We start from the raw sequence: 21678 nt of genomic DNA on the forward strand, positions 1-21678 counted from the left end.
GAGTAACACATTACCAATAGGGTCTGCTTACCTTGAATTGCCTTTCTAAAGAATCCTCTTTGCCAGTGTGTTCATATAAAATAAACTATTTTATCAGTGTATCAGTGTTTCATTGGACCATATGTATGCTCCAATTCTTTTTGTACCGATCTACAGCCCCCTCCCAATCCTAAAACAACCCTGGCTGCTTTGTCCTTGCTACCCTAATATCGGGTGGTACAGCCTTATACTAAGAGTTGGGGTTTCTGTATTGCCCAAGGTATAGCTTTATAAAGGCAACAGTGTCCTTTAATACAGCATGAAGAAGGCGGATTGTTATCATTCGTTAATCTAGTGTGTAGCATGGCGATTGGTGGCTAATCCTTAAGAGTCCAGCATGATGGCCAGAGACTGGTGGATTTTGACCTGATGTTCCTGCATAATGTTCCCCCTTTAGAGATCAGTGCATGGACTGATGGGGGAGAGAGGGTGCTTTCCAGTTTTGGGAGCACAATGACTACATTTGTCGAGACCCTCAGATCTACCTCCCTGTGGCGGGTAAGCCATTGCTCAGGCTTTTACAGGGCATTGCACTGGGTGCAACATTGTGGTTCTTGCTTATGGCACACAATGTACTGTGGAACTCCTACGCGGTGGGGTGGTGTCTTTGAAACTTGATGAAGCTCTTGTTTTTGCTTAAGCTCTTTCTCGAGAGGGCTTTTGTTTGTCAGTCCCTAAGCTTGCTTGTTTGTTTTGTTTTATTACTTGTATTGCACACCAGACTCCAGGGTATCAGGGTGCATTGCATAAAACAACTTACAGCTTGGTTACATAACAGTACATGGCAGAGCAGAACAAAGACATACATAAACGTATTCCAGGATACACACTTAAAAGAAGCCCTGCAAGTGCAGGGAACCCTATGCGTCAGTGAGTATGTACAAATATACATAGTGGGCCCGGCGAAGATGGGCAGAAGAAGAATCGGTCATAGATTGGTGTAAAAGCCTGCCCTTACTTATCAAGGTCTTTGATCCACCTTATAAGGTTCTGTTGGAATTTAGGGTAAGGTTGATCTGATCGCAGAGAGTGGGGTAGGGAGTTCCAGAGTTGAGCTGCTTTGACCTGGAAGCTGCATCCTCCGACTGTGGCGAGTTTGAATCTGGGTAATGGTGTTAGAGGATTTGGTGGGTCTTGTAAGATTAGTTCTAGAGAGTCTCTCTGAGAGATAACAAGGTGCAGCATTATTTAGACATTTGTATACAAGTGAAGCAACTTTTAACTGGATTTTCTCATAAATCGATAGCCAATTGTTAGCTCTTCTAGTTTCGGAGATGTGGTCTCTCTTAGAGATTCCTAGTGCAGCTCTGAGCGCGTTATTCTGAAGGAGTTGGATTCTCTTGATGGTGCCCTTGTTGGCACCAATGTAAAGAGAGTTGCAATAATCCAACTTTGAGAGAATGAGTGCTCTGGCAAGGGTGATGCAGCTGTTGTTGGACAGGAACGGTTTACCTGCTCTTATCAGTTTGCGGTGGCTGACGCCATCACATCGACTTGTTTATTGAAGGAAAAGGTAGAATCGAGATAAAAACCTAGGGTTTTCACCTCGTGAGCGATGGTAATCCGGTCGGTATCAATGTTGATGGTGGAATAGTTGGGTCCCAGTTTTTTAAGGATGGTGGAGGTGCCCAGGATGATCTCAGTCTTATCATTCAGGCATAGTCCATGAGTGGCTATCCATGCCTGGATGATGAGATACACCCTATTCACAGAGGCCAAATCCTTGTCGTAATCACCAGTAAGAGGTAGGAGAATCTGGGTATCATCTGCATAGTTAGTGTAGGTGATACCACGAGAATCCAGATAATCGAAAAAGGGCTTAGTGAAAATATTGTATAGGGTGGGTGAAACACAAGAACCCTGGGGCACTCTGCATGTAATAGGGATGGGGTCTGCGGCCGCCATGGGCGAGAAGACTCTCATGGTCCTGTTGGTGAGAAAGGATTGTATCCAGGCTATGGCTTCTTCGGAAAAGTGGGCAGCCAAATCTAGATGCCTACATAGGATCTTGTGGTCAACAAGGTCGAATGCAGCTGATAAGTCCAAGAGAAGGAGTAGGACAGATTTCCCTTTATCCCTAAGCTCATCAATATGGGCCTTTAGATCTATTAAGGCTGTTTCAGTCCCATGCTGGGGTCGGAAACCAGACTGGCCTACTCCTAACAGGTGGTTAGCTTCCAGGTGTTTTTGTATTAGTAGGTATGTCATTTTGTCTATGATTTGTAATTGAAAGGGCACTGTTGCGATTGGGCGGTAGTTTGTAGGTATGGTGGGGTTTAACGTCTGTTTAAGTAAAGGGAGCACCCAAGATTCTTTAAGGTTACTTGGTATGGATACTGTGTCAAAAGAGGCACTAATATGTTTCGAAATGAAGGGAGCCAAGTCTCTGGTTGCATCCTTTATAGGTTGGGATGGGCATTGGTCTCCTTGACAGTTAGATGGTTTGATCGATAGTATAGTTTTTTCTGTCTCAATAATAGATACTTTGGAGAATTTGAAAGGGGGGTGAGTGAAGATTTTAGGAGGTGTGTTGAGCATTTTGGGCTAGGAAGTTGGGATCAGTGATGCTTTTTTTCTTGGCAATTTTGGCCTGAAGAGTTGACTTTGTTGGCCAGTGCTTGCTGTATATTAATACCCAGCGAAAGCCAAGGAGAATGCAACACGCATTCCGACTGGCTCTCGCCGGGAATCCCTCAGCCGGGATTCCTCGGCCATTGTCTTTTTTTTTTTCTTGTGTTCCCAGCGCGTCCGCTCCCGATGGCCGCCATGGAAAGGGAAAACGGACTCCGTTTTCCCTTTCCATGGTGACGGCCATTTTCTTTCTTTTTTTTTTTCTCCCGAAACGCAGCAGTGCTTCGGGACAAAAAAAAAGCTTTTAGTGCCCCGGTCACGCAATTTTTGCGGGCCGGGTACTAATAGCAATATAACCCTCACGTCGGGGGCATTACCGACTCTGGTAATGCCCCGTGGAGGGCCTTACCTATGGGCCCCGGGGCATTACCTGAGTCGGTAATGCCCCCCGACGCTCGGGTTATATTGCTTAATTAGAGCACCAGGATTTGTCTTTTGCACAGTTATCTAACACTGGGATGGGAGATTCTATTTCTTTCAAGATGACAAAAAGTTCCTTTTTATACTCGAGTTGGCTTGAGATATTCTAGTGTTGTAAGTTTCCCGTTTAGTCACCAGTATTTCCTTTTTGTAGAGGCTGGTTATTTTTTTATTCTCTACGGAGGGACGTAATCTCCATGCGACCTCGCATTGTCTTTTTTGGTACGTAGTGTTTTCAAGTAAAGTGTGTGCCAGGAGTTGAGATGGGCTTTAGGTTTACTTTGTCTCATTTTAAGTGGTGCGTTTGAGTCGAGAGCTATGAACTCATTCACTAGGGCTTCAGGGCCCAAGTTTTCTGCCAACGAGTGGAAGTTTGGGTAAAATCAAGGGAAGAAGGTTGTCCTGGGTGATAATGTTTTTTATTCCTTGTTGGAATAGGTGGAGCCAGCTCAATGGGGGTAGAGGTAGATGTATTGGTTGCAAGTGTAAATATTATGAGGTGATGGTCTGTCCAGATCTGGGGGGAGATTGATGAAATAGAGACATTACAATTGTAATCCGCTCCCCAGTAGATTATTCTCCCTTTGTTGCATGAGGGTCTTTGGGGTCATTGAAACCCAAGTTGAGGTCTCCCAGGAGAACAACTTGTGAAGAATGTCGAGATATCCTCCTCAAAGGTCCCAATGAGGCCTGTATATCAAGTGAATCGTTTGGGTCTGAGAGTTGTTAATCAATAACTTGGCTGTAAGATTTTCACAAGATTTGATGTCATTAGTTGGAGCTAGTCTAATGGACGGACTAGATTTGACAATAAGGGCTATACCTCCTCCACAGGCTTTTACTTCTATCCGATCTTAACATAGTATATCCACTGGGAATTGCTAGCATAAGGGCTGGTACTGCAGCAGCATGTAACCAGGATTTGGTGATGGCCAAGAAGTCAGTTTTCGGTCTGGATAAGGTCTGAGACCTCAATATCATGAGCTACCATAGATCTAGCATTAATTAAAGCACCTTTAGGGGAGGGATGATAGTTATAGGTGTACAGGGGGTACCTGTAAGTTGGGTCGTAGAAGTGGAGTGTGTGTGTCCTTTATGTACTCTGAGGGAAGTTGTGAGGTATTTTAGTACTCTTGTTCGGAATTACAGTGGGAGTCATTTTCTTACGGTTAGAGGTGGTGAGAGTTCTAGCTAGTGGTTCATGTAATTTAGTTAGTCTCAAGTGCAATCTAGCATTTCTAGAGGTAGTGTTGCATGGTTGGGTGTCATGTGTATAATGCTGTTGTCGTCGCACATAATCACTGGGGTAGATCAGTGATTGGGTTTGTGTCTGTGTCATGGTAGACTTGTATCTGCCTGTCTCAAATGTTACTGCCCCACTTCAGTCTCTGACCTGTTTCTCTCTTACAGAGGGGGCTGCGGTTCTCGTCAGCATGGTCAGTAAGTCGGTGCTGCACCACTTTAACTTCCACAAGCCTGTGCACAGTATTTGCTTCTCCCCAGACGGCAGGTAAGGACGTTTTCTTCTGCTGCCATATCATTGTTGTATAAATCTAGATGGTTCTTTCTCTGTGCCATATCCAAGTTATTATCATACAGCTATTTTTTTAGCGTGGACCTAGCTTCAGGAAGCAACTGAGCGCTTTACAGCCATTGGGGGTGGGGGAGAACAAGGGTATGGAATAGAGAAACAAGGGATTGGGGATCTAACAACCAGGGAGGGGGGAAGGCATTTGTCAGCAAAGGGTCTACAAGTAACCAGTGGAGGAAACTGTGGGAATCAGTTCACCCAGTCTCACTTGGGTATAGTGGAGAGTTGACTGTGTATGTTTGTGTGCATATGTGTACCCGACCTGTGTCAAGATTAGATGTTCATTTGAGACCTACATCATACATGCACCTGGCCTACAGAATGCAGACTGCCTTTGGGGGTGGTGTGGTGTGTTTGGGTGGCAGATACAATACCTGCTTTGCCTCTCTGAGTTGGGTGGTTGGTCTGCGACAGACACTGGGCCGATCATTCAACGTGTCTGTGGTACACGGGGAATGATTACCTGTTTTATGACTGAAATTTACAGATCATAAAATAATTGTATGTGGAAGGAACCGAGAAAATGAGTGTGCCTATTTTGCCCACCTTAATTGTTTTATCAGAGAACAGTCACTCTGAGACAGTCTTCATGCACACGCTTCTTCCGAGATCAGGCTGTGGGAATCCTGCAGTGCCCCATTGATGCATCATGTAGGGGAGAGAGTCATTTGAGAATAATACACTTGGAATTGTGAAGTCGTCTTGTCAGGATTTCATATGGGAAATGTTTTTTGGGGTCTCTGCTACATGACAGTAAGTCAAAATGTGCAACTGAACAAGACCCGCGAGGCTCTGGGAACTTCTCTAGAACCAAGTGTTTATCTTGTGGAGCTTAAAAGAATGTAATTATTTTTATTTTCATTCTTCAAGTCGAACTCCGGGCTCGAAGCACGGATCGGATATCGAACCTGTGTTTCTCGGTGCGGTCTTGTTTCCAAGAAGAGTACATTGCCCCTGAGCTATCCTCCTGGCCCAGAGGATCCTGGGGCGAGTCAATCTTTACAAAAAACACTTGCACTCCAGCAAACGCCTTCTTAGATACTTTTGGCTGTAACTACACACATGCGCACGCAATCACTTTTGTGTATATATGTATGTGTATGTATGTATGTATGTGTGTATAATGCACCCTACAACCCTCTCACCTGTCCTACGCCACATTAGTTTTGTAACTCTACACCCATTGTCTCACCCTCTTGGCTGTTGCGTGACCAAACCTTTATTCCGTTGATGTTTCTTTTGTAGGAAGTTTGTGATCACAAAGGATAATGTGGCTTTGATGTACCATGCCCCGGGCAAGAAGCGAGAATTCAACGCCTTTGTTCTCGACAAAAGTTACTATGGCCCCTACGATGAAACCACATGCATTGACTGGACAGACGATTCCAAGTAAGTGAATCATCCCTCGCTTATGACCATGCTGCATGGGGCGTCCGCCTGTTCCGTGGGCCATGCAGCCAGGCTCTCCCCTCGCCACTGCTGGTCTTTTCACATGATGTTAGTATGATTTATCCCCCCCCCCACCCCCCAACCTCTGTACCCCAATATATTCCCTTCAGCACTGCAGACTTGTGTGATGTTCCCCATGCATACACTCGGCCCTCACAGGCCCCATTATCTATACCCAGGACATTCCCGTCGCCTTGTTTGTCTTCTTCCACGCTATTATTCAGACTCTTGCATCCCCAACCTAATTTCATCAGTTGGCGCCATGCGCCTTCTTCAGTGATGTCTCTTGGGGCAGTGGCTCCAGCTAGACTCTGTGCTCCTTACAAATTTCATCCTTGTCCTCTGGGGTTGGTTGCTAATTTGTCGAAATTTGTGGTGTAGGGCAAGTACTTAATGACGCATAACTGCATCTCTTTACAAACTGGTTATAAAATAACGTGCATGCAATAAAAACTGCATCCAGGATAGTTTGTAAAATGAGAGTAGCATTTTACACATATTCTGAAACCCCCATTTATGAAGCCAATGGTTTTGCATGTGAAATGAGGCATTTGCCAGGTCTTATTTGAATTGAAACTGGGACGTAGACTGAAGTCCTGCCGCCTTCATGCAGCGCTGCATCAGGGAGCATGCATGCTCTCTGTGTGCATCCATTCCTGAGGTGTACTACTTTGCATACAGATGGATATGCACCCAGAATGGAACACTTTACGTAGCCGTAGCCTATCCACCATGGATATGGCAACATCTGGCAATGGGTGGCTGTGCCACAAATGCATTCAACTTTAAGGGCTACCAGAGAGGATGGCTAAAGTCCTTTGTGGCATTAAGTTAGATATTGGTATTAATATTTTCTCATATTGCGCTCGTACACACGTGTTTCAGAGTGCGACAAGGCAAGAGAGGGGAACAGGGGAGAACAAAAACAACGATCTTACTATGCCCAGTGACATTGAGAACGCGCAAGTGCATGGGAGGTGGAAAAGTGCATGGAAGGGGGTGAGGTGTAAAGTGCAGAGCAAAAAAGATAATAAATAACAAGCTGCAAACTGTGGTAGTGCAGCCAGCCGGTGGCAAGTGCTAGGTTTAAGGCGACAAAGGGTGAGTCTGGTAAGTGCAGAAAGAAATAAGGGTGGGGGACTGTATGGTTACAGATACAGGCCCCAGTGCAAGGGATTGCCTGGAGGCAGTGCAGGTGGGTGGCAGGGTGAGCAGGTACCTGGGCCCAGAAGTCAGAAGGTGGGCCAGGTGCACAGTGCCGAGAGAGAGCAGATCAGCTGGGGAGGGGAGGGGTGAAGGCAGAAGCAAAGAGGAAGATCTTGAGGAGCTTCCAGAACCAGAGATGGTTTTCCTCAAGTTTCAGAGTGGCAGGGAGGCTGTTCTAGAGGGAGGCCCCAGCTGATGACCAAGTTCTACGCCCAGCTTGTTTCTTTGAAAAACGACTGACCCTGAGGGAGTTGGAGGTAGAGGAGCGAAGAGCTTGAGAGGGAAGATATTTACGAAGGGACAGCTGAAGGTATATTGGACCCGGGCCCCATAAAACCTTGTGGACAATGCAAAGGATATTGAATTTAATCCTCACAGCAACTGGGAGCCAGTGGAGAGATTTCAGGGCTGGAGAGATACAATCCCAGGGCTTGAGGCCAAGCACAAGTCTTGCAGTCCTGTTATGGATAGGTTGCAAAGGGCAGAGAGTAGAAGCAGGTAGATTTAGAAAGAGACTGTTACAATAGTCCAACCTAGAGAGAACCAGGGATCAAGAGACAGTGAGCTTCTGGGGGAAGGAGAGTTAAGGCAGAATACCTCTGAGGGGGGTGCAGTAGGAAGTTCGACTTTTTAGAGACATCAGAGATGTGGGCAGAGAAGGAAAGCGTGGAGTCAAAGATGACACAGAGGTTCTTAGCCTCACAGGTAGGAGTACGAGGGGGGGCTAAGGGAGGTCAGCCAGAGAGTGAGAGGAAAGGAGGGTGAAGGTGTGCCGATGAGGAGGATCTCCGTCTTGCTGGCGTTCAGGCAGATATCGCTGGCAGTACACCAATCTTGAATGGCAGATGGACAATCAGAGATGAGCGAAGGAGAGGAGGTGGCAGAGGGAAGCCTGAACATGAGTTGAGTGTCATCAGCATAGCACTGGAAGTGGGAGCCGAAAATGGCGATGCAGTGTGCAAGAGTTGCCTGGTATTTGTTGAAGAGCCAGGGTGAGAGGTTGGACCCCTGGGGAACACCACAGGTAGAAATGGAGATAGATGAAAGGAAGGACCCAAGTTGGATCTGGGAGGTTCGATCAGAGAGGAAAGAGGCCGGCCAGGCCAGAGCCTGATCGGTGATACCCATGTTGTCACGGAGACAGTTGAGCAGGATGGTATGGTTGACCGTGTCAAAGGCAGATGAGAGATCAAGTCGGATGAGGACAGAGTGGATCTTAGAGTCAAGGTTGGAGAGCGGATCTTCACGAATGTTCAGGACAGCAGTTTCCGTGCTTCTTGCAGCCATGAAGTTAGATTGATGCTCGTGGAGACAACCAATAGAATTGGAGTGGAAGTTAAGCTGTGAGATGGCCAACCATGTGTTTGTGTGAAATTAGTGTTTTGCATCTATTTTATTTGACCATTAATCCTGCAAAGTTTGTGCATATTGTGTAGGACTATGCAATGTTTTGTGCTGTAAGCGATCTTGGTGTGGTGGTCTGAACGCAGAGTTTACCCTTCTCTCTTCCTCCAGGTGCTTTGCGGTTGGAAGTCGCGATATGTCCACTTGGGTGTTCGGAGCGGAGCGCTGGGCCAACCTTGTGTACTACTCCCTGGGGGGCCACAAGGATGTCATTGTGGCATGCTTTTTCGAAGAGGACAGTTTGGATGTAAGTCTGAGAAGGGCTTGAGGTTATCTTTGGTTGAAGCAGCAAATGTCCACCCAGATTAAAAACATGGACCGGGTTGGATGAGAGCTTTGTGTTAAAATGTGATATTGACCTCTCACTCAGGAACAAATATATTCATTAAATTCTCATATAGCTCAGTCATTTTCCCTCAATGCCACTTCAGCGAGGGTGTTTTAGGTCAGAAATCCCCTTAATTGTTTTGCTGGCTTTTGGTATCCAAAGTGTTTTTGCTGACAAGAGATATTTACGGAAGTCTCCATGACTGTTTTTATTTTAATTTAATTTTATTGGAAATTTGTCAGGTACCTATACAACAAATGGTGTTTTAAGGTGTCCCAAGACAGAAAGGGGGTTGGGGTGTGGGGGGGGGGGGGTGTCATGGCAGAAGGAAAACAGTAACAGTCCTACTTGGCCTTGTGACATTCGGATCGTGCAAGTGCAGTAACAAGAACTGTGAGGAGGGGTGGGGAGTGCATAGGGTGGGAAGGGAAGTGCAGGGTAAAGAGAAGAGAGCGAGTGAAGGGGGGAGGGGGAGAGGGCAACAAGGGGCTAGGCGAGTGCTATGGGGAGGCAGAGGAGGGCAAGTGCTAGGGATGTTGGGGTGCATGGGGTGAGGGTCCACATGCTGAGTGCGAAGACGAGGGTGGACTGGGTGGGGGCGGGTGCCCTGTATAACCCAGAGGGATCCATGCAGCCAGTCACTGAGGCAGACGGGGTGTTAGCAGGGGAGGGGAGAGGGAAGGAAGAAGAGAAAAAGAGGATCTTGACGAGATTCCGGAGATCCGGCTCAAGCCTGAGAGGAGTGTTAGGCAAGACTGTATGCAGTGCGCTTTGGGTGCACTTCAACAACCCTGACCTCCTGGCAATAGGAACCCAACCTTTGGTATAAGTCTGTACTACACAGGTTGGTAGCGTGTTGAGCAGCCATGCTCATCTCAAGAGTGGTCAATGTGAGCAGTAGGGGAGTTACACCGAGATTCACAGTGACAAGTATTCAAATAAACACTTACACACAAGGTTTCTTGAATAAACAATTATTAATTTAGCAGTCAGTTAGAATAAGCCTTCTTCAAAATGGAGCAATATAATAATAACACACAAATACACTTCAATACTGTACACACTTAGTTCCTAAATCAGTAAAGGCCCTTTTGGGATGACCACAGACACAACCTACACCCTCAGGTGACTTCAATAGCTAGGGTGCTGGGGACATTAATATCTTACTGTTGGCATTTAGAATACTTTTAGAAGTTGGTTAAAGGAAAGGTTATTAGAACAAACAAGAGACCACAAATATTCTTAAGCAGACAAATACTTTTGGATCCCCCAAGAAGAGTAATTCAGTACAACAGGCTAAGCCAAAGTCGATGGGCAAAAGTCTTATATGGGATGAAGCACTTCTTGCAGGTAAGTAAGAAAAGTATTTACACACTGATTTAGAAGTCTTTGAAGAAAAGAAGAATCAATGTAGGGCCACACGCTGTTTACTTGTGAGTAGTAGAAGATGCAAGCAACTCTACAACAAGAGGTAAGTTCTCTCAGACTATTACAGTACTGTTGTAGTGAAGAAAAAGTGCAGCAGATGACTCCTGTTCCTGAGCAGCTCTGCAGATCTCACTGTTCCTGGCCCTCAGTCGTGGGGATAAGAGGGAGGACTTCTGGGGACTCCTGCAGCAATGCAATGAGACGGTCACCGCTCGCAACCAGCAATCTTTCCAACAAGTGGCACTTCAGTGTTTCAGCTCCTCGCGACTACCGCAAACAGCAACACTGTGGTTCCTGGCTGTCGAGATGAACTTTCCTTGCGTCTGGGGTCCTGCACTCTGTTGAGGCGTCTCAGGCTCGGTCAGTCCTGCTTCCTGGGAGTCCGGAGGATCTTCCTGGAGCTCTTGGCCAACTTAAAAGCAACGCACACAATCTGGTGTTCCTTTCCCTGGCTATTCAATTTCCAGCAGCAACCAGGTCCGAGAGAATGTCCAGGTGGCTTACTTTGGATGTGAGTGGTCCCACCAACTCAAGGGGAGAAGTTGTCCTTGCAGGGGCTTCTCTGTCGATACGAATTTGGAGTTTCAGATGAGCAGCAGGGCTTAACCGGGCCAACCAAACGGTCCAGGAGTTGCAGCAGGCGTCCTCTTCAAGTTGTTCTTCAGTTCCTTCGTCCAGTGGTCGACTCTGCCTTCCAAGCCAAAAGCCTCGCCTTTTATTCAGTTCTCTCCCATTCATTACAGCTTAGCTGTCAGTTACCCAGCAGGGTGGCTGTCCTTGCCAGACAGTCAGCAGGCCAATCACTACAGAGTGCGTTTGGGTCTCCTAGGAGACTAAGCACAGGGAGTTTCGGGCACCTCCCTCACTTCTTGCCTACCCCAGACACCCTGGAGCCAGAGGCGGGAGTCACTCGTGAATCCCGCCAAAGGCAAAGCGAACAATGGGACCAAACCTGGTTTGGCGTGCATAGTAAATCTCAAGAAGGATCTTTCCACAAAGAAATGGCGAAAAAAGAAGACGGGGCCATTTTGACAAAAATTGTACAATGGGGTGCTTTACTGCAGCTGCGAACGCAGCCCGCGGTAAATGCACACTACGGTAGTTAAAATTGAACCACTACCACCAGCCATTCAGTGAGGAAAGAGTAACATAAAAATGTTACATGAGAAGCTAGACAAAAGGGGGCTATTAGGTAACCCCCAGCACCCTATTGTAAGGTAAATCTGAAAGACTTCCCTGTGCCACTGCACTGAAGGTGATGTGTGACACAATGGAAAAGATGATGCCTTTGGAGTTTGTCAGGCTCCATAACCATAAGAAACACAAAGCTCAGAAATTACATTAAAATACATGAGAGAGTGGGGGAAAAAGGGTCGTGCTCTCTCCAGGTTAAAATAATGAAGCCCTCAAAATCCAGCAAAGTTGATTGGGGGGGGGGGTCTCTAAGGTGGAGGGAATTGGCACATTTCGGAGAATTCTCCCTAACAAGGAGCAGGAGACCATTCCAGAGGGATTCTTCTGCGGTGGAGAGAGATCTACCCCCCACTCCATCCTTAGTGAAGCGTCTGATCAGCAGAGAGTTGGAGCTAGAAGACCGAAGGGCTCTAGCAGGGAGGCATTTAGGGAGAGAGAGTTGAATGTAGCAGGGTCCCAGGCCCCAGAAAGCCTTGTGAATGATGCAGAGGGTCTTGAACTTGATCCTAGCAGCAACCGGGAGCCAGTGGACAGATTTTAGGGCTGGAGAGATGCAGTACCTGGGCTTGAGGCCAAGGATAAGTGTTGCTGTCCTATTCTGGATTAGTTGAAGCGGGCGAAGGAAAGATAGAGGAAGATTGAGGAAGAGGCTGTTGCAGTAGTACAGCCTAGAGAGGACCAGGGCTCTGGAGACTTTGAGTTTCTGGGGGAAAGTGAGGAAACGAAGAATGCCTCTGATGAGGTGCAGCTTATCGTGGGCCTTCTTGGCTGTTGGGCAAGATTGTATGCAGTACCCTTTGGGTGCACTACAACAACCCTGACCTCCTAGCAATAGGAACCCAACATTTGGTATAAGTCTGTACTACACAGGTTGGTAGCGTGTTGAGCAGCCAGGCTTATCTCAAGAGGGGTCAATGTGAGCTGTAGGGGAGTTACACAGTGATTCACAGTGACTAGTATTCATTTAAACTCTTACACACAAGGTTTCTTGATTAAACCATTATTAATTTATTTAACAGTCAGTTTGAATAAACCTTCAGAAGGGGCAATATAATAGTAACACACACACTTCAAAATACACACTCTGAGTTTCCCTAAATCAGCAAATGCCCATTTGGGATGGCACACAGACACTTCCTACACCCTCGGGTGACTTAAATAGCGAGGACTTTGTGGACATTAATATATCACTGTTGGATTTAGGGCAGTACTTAGGACTAGGTCGAACAAGATTATTAGAATAAACCAAAGCTTCTTCAGTGCTTGCCTATGTCTGTGTATGTGATTGTTTGCATGGGAGAGCCTTCCCAGTACCCCTCCTCCCCCTAGTTCATTATAGCACCTTAAAGAGGTCTTGCCTAACTCTAAAGCGCTTAGGGGTTCGGGAGGACCCTGGTTCCTTCCCAACAATCCATGCATCTTATACAGGAACCCAGCCAGTCCACACCCATGCACCATTCAAACTGTGGGTTGTGGCCTTAATGAATAAGCATGAATGGGTGGCTGTATGATGCGCCACACAGCACGACTCGGATCGATTAAGACCAGCACAATTTAATACACGAGTGTATGAGGCTATGGCTGGAATAGGGTGCAGATAGTAGGCAAAATAGATTTCTAAAATTAGGATACAAATTATGAGTATCTAAGGTCCAAATCGGATCCTTGACTATTGTGCAGTACTGGCATTAGTGCCACACTCACAGAATCTTCAACTCTTTTTATGGGTGTCCTTTTTTGACTCTCCATAGTGGCTTTTAAAAAAAAAAAAAAAATTTAGATCATTTTTATTCGTTTTTACAACAAACAAAACTTAACTGTCACACCCGAGATTTTCAGTTACAGGTTTCTTCGCATACAATGCATGTTACTTCTTAATGTCCCTGCCCCCTCGCACCCCCCACTGTACCCCTGGCTCCCACCTCCTGGGATTGATTTTCTTCATCGTTCTCGGGCGTGTCATCGCCACTGGAATTGGCATGGGTGGACCCAGACCATGCGGCTGCCATTTGTCTCCATGCTGTCAGTAGTGCCACTACTTCACCTTCCCCTCTATTGGCTGCCTCATAACATACCACTGTCTCGGCGTGTGCTCATTTTAAGAGTTCATTCCACCATGGCTCTAGTTTAGAGGGCCTATGGGCGGCTTTCCAGCTCATGGCAATTCTCCTTTTGACCAGAATGTAAGCTAGGTCCTTAAGTTTACATACGTGTTTCAGGTTGCGTGGTCTGGTGAATCCCCCCAGCATGCATGCCCACACGGATTCCACGTCTAGTTTAATTCCCTTTTCGGATCGCCTGAGCTTGATTTCCTCCCAGAATGTTCCCAACTCCGGGCACGCCCAGAACATATGGATCATCCCTGCCTCCAACTCTCCACACTTGGGACATTTTTGTTCTTCTGTGTTCCCGAATTTGACTATCATTCGGGGGGGTCATATATGCTCTGTGGGTGACATATAGCTGGATTTGTTGCAGCCTTGCGTTCCTGGACACCTTCTTGTGGTATCTTTGAGCTCTTTCCCATTGCGCGTCCCGCATTGTTTCTCCCGCTTCCTCCTCCCAGTCCCGTCTCTGTTGGAGCGTCTCCTATCCCACTCTAGACATTGTCAGTTCGTAAATCCGGGATATTGCATGCCCTCCCTCCGAGGTGTCATACATCATTTCTATGGCTGTATCCGGTTGCTCTGCTAGTGTTATCTCGGACTACGTTTCCTTCACCCGTTTGACTATTCTATTATATGTAATATGTTGCCCCACATGTATCCCGGTTTCAACCACTATCGTTTGGAAGTCCAAAACTTCCCCTTCTTGCCAGATATCACCCATGGTGACTACGCCCACCGGCTCCCAGTGTTTTTGGATTCCTTTCCTTAGTTACTCATCTACCCTGCGTAGCTCCACGAGTGACGCCTGCGGCGGAACATGTGGCCGGGTTTCCCATAGCTCGGCACGCTTTATGCCACATCTTCCAGCCTAGTGCTAGCAGTCTCAATCTCAAATGCATCTCCGATTTGGGTAGCCATATTAGTTCTTTTAGGAAGTATGGGTTGCTCTCATCCCTCAGCAGTCTGGATTCTGCTGTCTCGTCTTCTGACAACCACCTAGTGACATATTGTAGCTGTGCCGCCAGGTGGTATATCTCGAAGTTCGGCAGGTTTATCCACCCCTCTGTTGTATGTATTGTGTAATTTCCATCGCGCCACCCTGTTTCTGGAGTTGTGCCACAAGAAACCTCTACATAGACTCTGGAGTTTGGTGAAGAAGCGCTCGGGCACCATATGTGGGATGTTTGCAAAGAAGTGTAATAACCTAGGCAGGACCACCATCTTAAGCAAGGCCGCCCTCCCTACCATGGCCAGGGGGAGCTTAGCCCAGCACCCCATGCTATTCTTGATACCTTCTATTGCTCTCTGTGTTATACTTATGCTCGTCTGCAACTGTATGATATATATTAATCCCAGGTATCTGAACGTTCTGGTCTGCCAGGCTATCTGCAAGGTGGGCAAGTTTTCCTGTGGGATGCCTCTGTATCTACCCAGGGAGAACATGCACGATTTTTTGGGGTTCACCACTATCCTCGAGAGAGCCGCATAGCGCTCCATCACTTCCAGGATGTATTGCAAGTTTTCCTCAGGGTACCGTCGGTATAGCAGCATGTCATCCGTGTACAATGATATCGGGTGTGGTTCCCCCTTTAGTGTGAACCCCTATTTCTCTGTATTGCTGTCTCAGGTAGATTTCCAGCGGTTCTAATGCAAGGATGTACAGCATCGGGGACCATGGGCAGCCCTGTCTCGTGCCTCTGCTAAATTGCCATTCATCTGAAATGATCGCTCCCGTTTTGACCCTGGCTGTTGGGGAGCTATACAGCAGTTTCACCCACCGCAGGTACCCAGGTCCCATCCCGTATTCTTTTAGGGCCGCCATCAACCACGGCCACCTGACGAGTCGAAGGCTTTGACTGCGTCTAGCGAGACTACTGCTATTTCGTTTGGGTCGCCCTCTGTCTGTTCTATAATGTGGTGGAGCCTCCTGTGGTTGTCGGATATACTTCTACCTGGGACATAACCGGTTTGATCAGGGTGTATACGTTTATTTATTACCCGCTTAAGTATTTGCCAGTACAGACTTGAGGATCTTACTGTCCTGGTTTAACATAGCTAGTGATCTGTAAGAACCGCAGTCTGAGCTTGGCTTGTCTGGTTTAAGGAACGGGATAATTAATGCCTCTCTCAGAGATTCCGGCAGTCTCCCTTTCTCGAAGGCCTCGTTTAACATTGCCAATAGCGGGGGGAGCACTTCTTGTCTGTACGCTTTATAAAACTTGCTGGGGGGCTCATCTGTATCTGGGGCTTTGCACGTGGGCAGATGCATTACCACTGTTTCTAATTCCTCTATTGTGACTGGGGCTTCTAGGTTCTCTCTGTCTTCCACGCTTAATTTAGGCAATCCTATGTCCTCTAGCGTCTCCTGAATCTCTTGCTCTGTTGTGTCTCCTGCATCTGCATAGAGGTGTTCTTAAAATCTAAGGAATATCTCGTTTAGTCTCCTGGGTGTTCCAGACTTGTCCTGCCTCTCCCGTTATCTCTCTAATTGCTGATATTGGTGTCTCGTTCTTATATAGCCACGCAAGCAGCCTCCCCGGTTTGTCCCCCCCAGCGTGTTGTCTTTCAATGTATTTTTTGTAATTCAGGTTGCTTAGCCTCTCCCAAAGCCCACAACAAGCCTGTTGTAATTGGCTCACACGTTCAGCATCCTCCTGTGAGGTGCCTTCTCTTTTCTGTCTCCTGCAACGCTCGCTCTATGCCCCCTTGGAGACCTCTAGATTTGGATATGGCCGCCCTCCTTATTACCACCTTAAAGGCCTCCCACAGAGCTCCTCTGATTCCACGCTTCCTGTATTATTCCCGAAGTAACCAATTATCTCCTCCCATAGGTCCTCTCCGAATGTAGTGTCTTTCAGTGCCTCGGCTCTAAGCCTCCACGTTGGGATTCTGGATGTGGGGGGCTGATGTCACCACTCTAGGACCAAAGGGGAATGGTCTGATAGTATTCCTGCATTATATTCTGAGCCTACCACTTCCCCAGCAATTTCCGGGGTGGCGAACATGTAATCCAATCTTGTTTTCAGGTTGTGTGGGGCAGCGAATTGTGAGTAGTGCCTATCGTTTCGGATGTTGCCGCCTCCAAATGTCCTCCAGTCTGAAGTCCGTTAGCAGGGCTTGTAGCATTTTTGCTGCGGGGTGGGTTTATCTAGTTTCATGTCTGATCTATTCATTTTAGGGTTTAGCGTACAGTTGAAGTCCCCTCCCCATATGATCGCACCTACTATGTGGGGGCTGATCTCGTTATATAACGTTTTAAAATAGGCCACTGTGTCTTGGTTGGGGGCATATGTGTTTATGATGCTCAGTTCTCTGTTCTCTAGAAGCCCCCGAATCACTGCCATCCTCCCATCCGGTTCCAACCTGGTCTGTAGTATCTGGAAAGGCACAAGTGGTGCCACCCAAATGATTACCCCCATGGCATATGCCGAATAAGTTGCTCCTATGGCGGTCCTTCTCCACTTTTTCTTAACTACCTCCTGTTTTTCCTTAGTGAGGTGGGTTTCTTGCAACAAAGCTATGTCTACTTTTTGCCTTCTCAAGTACATCATCACTTTATTTCTCTTCAGGTAGCTGTTGAGTCCTCTGACGTTCCAGGTTACTATTTTAAGGTCGCCCATTATCCTTTAGGTCCCATCCCCTCTCCCTCCCTCCATGTCCTTCGACCCGAGAATACTTAGCGTGGGTCATGCGCAGTGGCGCGTGGGTGCAAGCTCGTTCCCTAACATCTACCACTACAAACTCCCCAACTCCCCCCGCTCCCATTCCAACCCCAACTGTTGCCCAGCTCCATCCCTGTATCTCAGGTGATCCCGCATTTGGTCCAGTAAGCCAGTACTGGGAACCCAGCAGGAGGTTACCGCACTACTGGTAACTCAACTGACCTATCTAATGGGGTATGAGTTTGGGTGCTCTGTGTCTCCCTGTTATGTGCCACATTTTACCGGCCATCTCTTTGCATAACAAGGCTATAGTCAAGTCCCACTTTCACAGCTTATACAGCACCTCGGCCTCCGAAGTCTCTGCATCATTTCTCCGTCCCGCTCTCCTTCTGGCCGTTCTTCCCTTCCGGACAATTCTGTGCATCCAGCCACTCTGTTGCCACCTCTGGGTTGTCAAAAAATAATGTCCTGTTTCTGTGGAACACCTTCAACCTCGCCGGATACATCAACATGTATCTGTGGTCCGCTGCACAAAGCCTCCTCTTTACTGTTCCGAAGTTGAGTCGTCGTCGTTGCACCTGGAGTGTATAGTCCGGGTATGCTGTGATTGACGCGGATGACCTTTGGATCGTGCCTCCCATTCGAAAGTATTCCAGGATCCTTTCCCTGTCACGATAATTTAATATTTTGGCTATGATCAGTCTCGGGGAGCTCCTGGGGGAGGAGGGGCTCCTTGCCAGGGCTCTATGCGCTGTTTCCACTGCAAATCCCTGGGTTAGTGTTCCCCCTTCTATTTCTTGCAGCAACATGGATTCAATATACTCTGTGGGGTTTTACCCCGCTTCTCCTTCTGGGAGCCCCACGATACGTATATTGTTTCTGCATACCCGTACTTCTGCTTCCTCGACTCTGTTTTCCAGGTTGCCAACTTGTTGACGTAGGGTGTGGATCTCTGAGGCGTTCGAAGCGCAGACAGCTGTGTTGGTCTTCACTTTTTCCAATTCTCCTGTCCGCTCCGCTATTGCTCTTACATCTTGTCTCAGGAGGTTCAGATCTATTTGTACTGCATCAATTTTGGATTCCAGTGCCACTTTTAGTGTAGTCATGGCGCCATCCAGTTTCGTTTCCCACGCCACTTTCAAGTCTGCGATGGCTTCTAGGATCTGCCGGTTCCCCCGTATTGGAGATGCGTCCATCTGGGCGCTTCTGTCTTTGCTCCTAGCTCCCTCCATTGATTGCAGGGTTTTCGTGAAGTCCTCCATCGTGGACTGCTTCCCCTTCCTCTTGGTCTGCTTAGATGCCATTCTGTTTGCAGTTCCAGGTGTGCGGGGCCCTGGCTCTCAGTATTGCAGCTTTTTGCTTCTGTCGGACACTTGACTCGATGTGTGGGGGCTGTTCGCTGTCACATCCGGGTGCTCTGGGCTTGTTGCCCACTCCCAAGGCAGAGGCCTCTTTTGGGCTGGTTCACTGTGGTGCTGCCTGGGTTAGGCCGTCTTGCTTCTGCCTTCCACTGTGGGCAGCCTCAGCTTGTTTGCGCCTTCCTGTGCTTTGGCTGGTGATTTGTCCGGCGAGGCTCCGTTGGGGGTGTCTTTTTATGGTGCAGCGGGTGCTGCGTTATGTCTCGGCGGGGTCCCCTCCCTTCAGGAGTGGGCCAATGCCTTTCTGGCTTCCTGGATTGTCAATGTTGGTGGTCAAACATCAGGTGCCTCGGCTGGGCCTTCAACTTTGTCCTGCTACAGCTTCCTGCGCGATCATGTGCAGCACATTTGGCTCCCATGTTTTCTGGTCCAGGTGGGCTATAGTGCAACCTGACTTCCATGTGCCCGCGGCCAGTATTTCTGTGCTGTTGTGCTCTATTCTATAAGTATTCTGTTCTTTGTGCAGGCTTATGTCCCCCAGGGCAGTCTGCCCCTGGGATCGAGTGTCCGTCTATTGTGGCAGGGTGGTGAGGCTCGCCTTCTGTGTCTGCTCCTTGTGTCCCTGTGGGAGCGCTAGTGGCGTGGTGCAGTGGGGGCCGGCCTCTCGTGTGCCTCCTCCCAGACCTCGGCTCCCAGATTGCCACAGTGTGGCGATGCGCGTTGTGGCGGGGGGCCTACCTAAGAGCTGGGTGCTACGTGCATGCTCTAGGTGCTGTATCTCGTGCTCCCTGTCTCACGCACACTACATTGGAAGTGCTCTGCAGGCGGGTCCCCGAGGGGGCTACTTCAAGCTTCGTTTTTGGTCTAGTTCGGGGCTTAGGGCGGCTTGTTGGACATCCGGGTGTACGCGGCTTCCTCACGTAGGCAGTTTGCGAGGGTCCTTACCGGCTCTTCCTCGCTTGGGGTGACGGTGGGTAACACCCGAGCTTGGCACCGGTGCGCGCCCCGCTGCTCCGTTTCAGTTTGTCCCTTTGTGCTTTGTTGCCCGCGGCATCTTCGTGACGAGTTGCTCGCCTTATAAGCGGGAATCAGTTTGTTGTTCTGTCAGGCGTGCTTTGTGCCCTGCCCTGCTAGTTCCACTTTTGGTGTGTCTCGGATGCCGGGTCTGCAGATTCTGTCTGCGGGGCTCCTCTTCGGGGATGCCGCAGTGTCCAGCCCACCATTCCTTTGTCTTCTGGTGCGGCGGGCATTTTTTCATGGAAGTCTGTCGGGTCAGTGATCTCCGTTAACCTCGGTACAACTTCTACAGCCAAGGTCGGATCCCGCTTCTTTTGTGCGCATTGCACGCTGCTTGCTTTCCCATGCATGTACCTATTTCTTTTTTAGAGGGTATTCTGCATTGTGGAAGGCAGGTCTTCTCAGGATGTTCGTCGGATCCTTGGGAGCTCCGGAGCTTCCCGTCCTTCTACATGGCCAGCTAGCCACGCCCCCTGTCTTTTTAAAGTTATCCTCTTTAACAACTTTTTGGTATTAAGTGCTTGTTGTTGCTGGGTTGCCCTAGGGGCTCCCATTTTAACTTTCTTGTGCTAACCTTGAGTGAACTACAGTTCCCAAGGGTAGAAAGGATCTTTGGATCCCTTTATTTTTATTCTGTCAAGCCAGCACACCCCACCTGGGGAGTGCTGGGGTGATACAATGCATCCCCTTTCACATTAACACTGTAACCATTCTGTTACAGGGACAATCTTACCTTCAATGGCTGGTGGGCAGTGATACCTTGTATTAATTTGGTGCACCTTTACCGCGGGCTGTGATCACAGCAGTAGTAAAGACACCTAGGGGTGCTCATTTTACCTAAATGGCCCCTGTCTTCTTTTTCTGCCATTTTAGTGTTTCTTGTCCTTTCTTGTTCCTTCCCCTGACATCCAGGGTGGGAAATTCCTTTGTGTGATTTTTATCTTCGGCGGGAGTCCCTTGCACTCCCCACCCAGGCTCCAGTCTCTGTGAAGGCAGGAAGCGAGGGAGGAGTCCAAAACTCCACAGCTCTTTGTCTAACTCCTTGCCTGAATGGGGACAAATCCCAGTGGGCGGCTGGCTATTCTGATTGGGAAACCCGGACCGCCCCTGGAAGCTGAAGACAGTCAACCATTGAAACCGAAGAGGATGATGAAGGAAAAGCGGCTGAAACGATTTCCAGAGAGCCTGCTGTGTAACCAGAACCTGCTGTAGCCCTTTCTTCCAATCGACCCGGGGACTCAAACAACGACGACCTTGACCCAGAACCTGGTGAGACCCACTAGTCTAAAGAAGACTTGCGTTGCTGCAACCTTGCCCCAATACCTCGAACCATTGTACGGTGCACAGTCTTTCGAATCTCGCTGAAACTTCGTGGGCATCCTAGTGGATCTCCAGAGACACGAATAGAGTCCCAAAAGTCACCTCAACAGAGTGCTGGACACTTGCAACGAAGAGAATTCAACTGCAACTTTCGGTCTTCTGTGCTCCTTGAAAGGCACCAAATCCGCAGAACTGCATTCAGTCACAAGGAAAACCTTGCCTAGAGCCTTCTCCATTGATCACTGCTTCAAAGTTCCTTCTGAGGTCTTGTTTTCAGTCACCATGACACAGAATCCACTGACCGGGTATTTGGCTGCAGATCCTGAAGTTCTCCTGCTGCAAAATCTTCTTCAATGCTGAGGTACTGTGTTGGCTTGGGTATGTACTTACCTGAAGACCCTTAGGATTTCTGTGTAGCTGTGGGGTATTTTCTGTGATGGGAGGCCTCTCATCCAGTGCACCCAGTCCCACTGCTAAAATCCTGTTAGGGTGTCTTCTACGAAGCCCCTGGACCCTGGTATAA

At 48.2% G+C, this 21678-nt stretch overlaps 1 protein-coding gene across 3 annotated transcripts in view; it reads left to right on the forward strand.

The window, feature by feature from the left end:
• Positions 1-21678, forward strand: part of PWP2 (PWP2 small subunit processome component) — a 306748-nt gene that overhangs the window by 36898 nt on the left and 248172 nt on the right. For all 3 annotated transcript variants that reach the window (XR_011283393.1, XM_069635678.1, XM_069635679.1), the window contains exons 4-6: positions 4501-4600; positions 5927-6070; positions 8852-8987. Coding sequence is in view for 2 of the 3 variants with exons in the window: in XM_069635678.1 (XP_069491779.1) it covers positions 4501-4600; positions 5927-6070; positions 8852-8987 (380 nt within the window). In the remaining variant the exon portion in view is untranslated. The remainder of the gene's footprint in view (positions 1-4500; positions 4601-5926; positions 6071-8851; positions 8988-21678) is intronic.

Source organism: Ambystoma mexicanum, chromosome 7p, assembly GCF_040938575.1.
Source record: "Ambystoma mexicanum isolate Mex_15411 chromosome 7p, UKY_AmexF1_1, whole genome shotgun sequence".
NCBI classification, from domain to species: Eukaryota; Metazoa; Chordata; class Amphibia; order Caudata; family Ambystomatidae; genus Ambystoma; species Ambystoma mexicanum.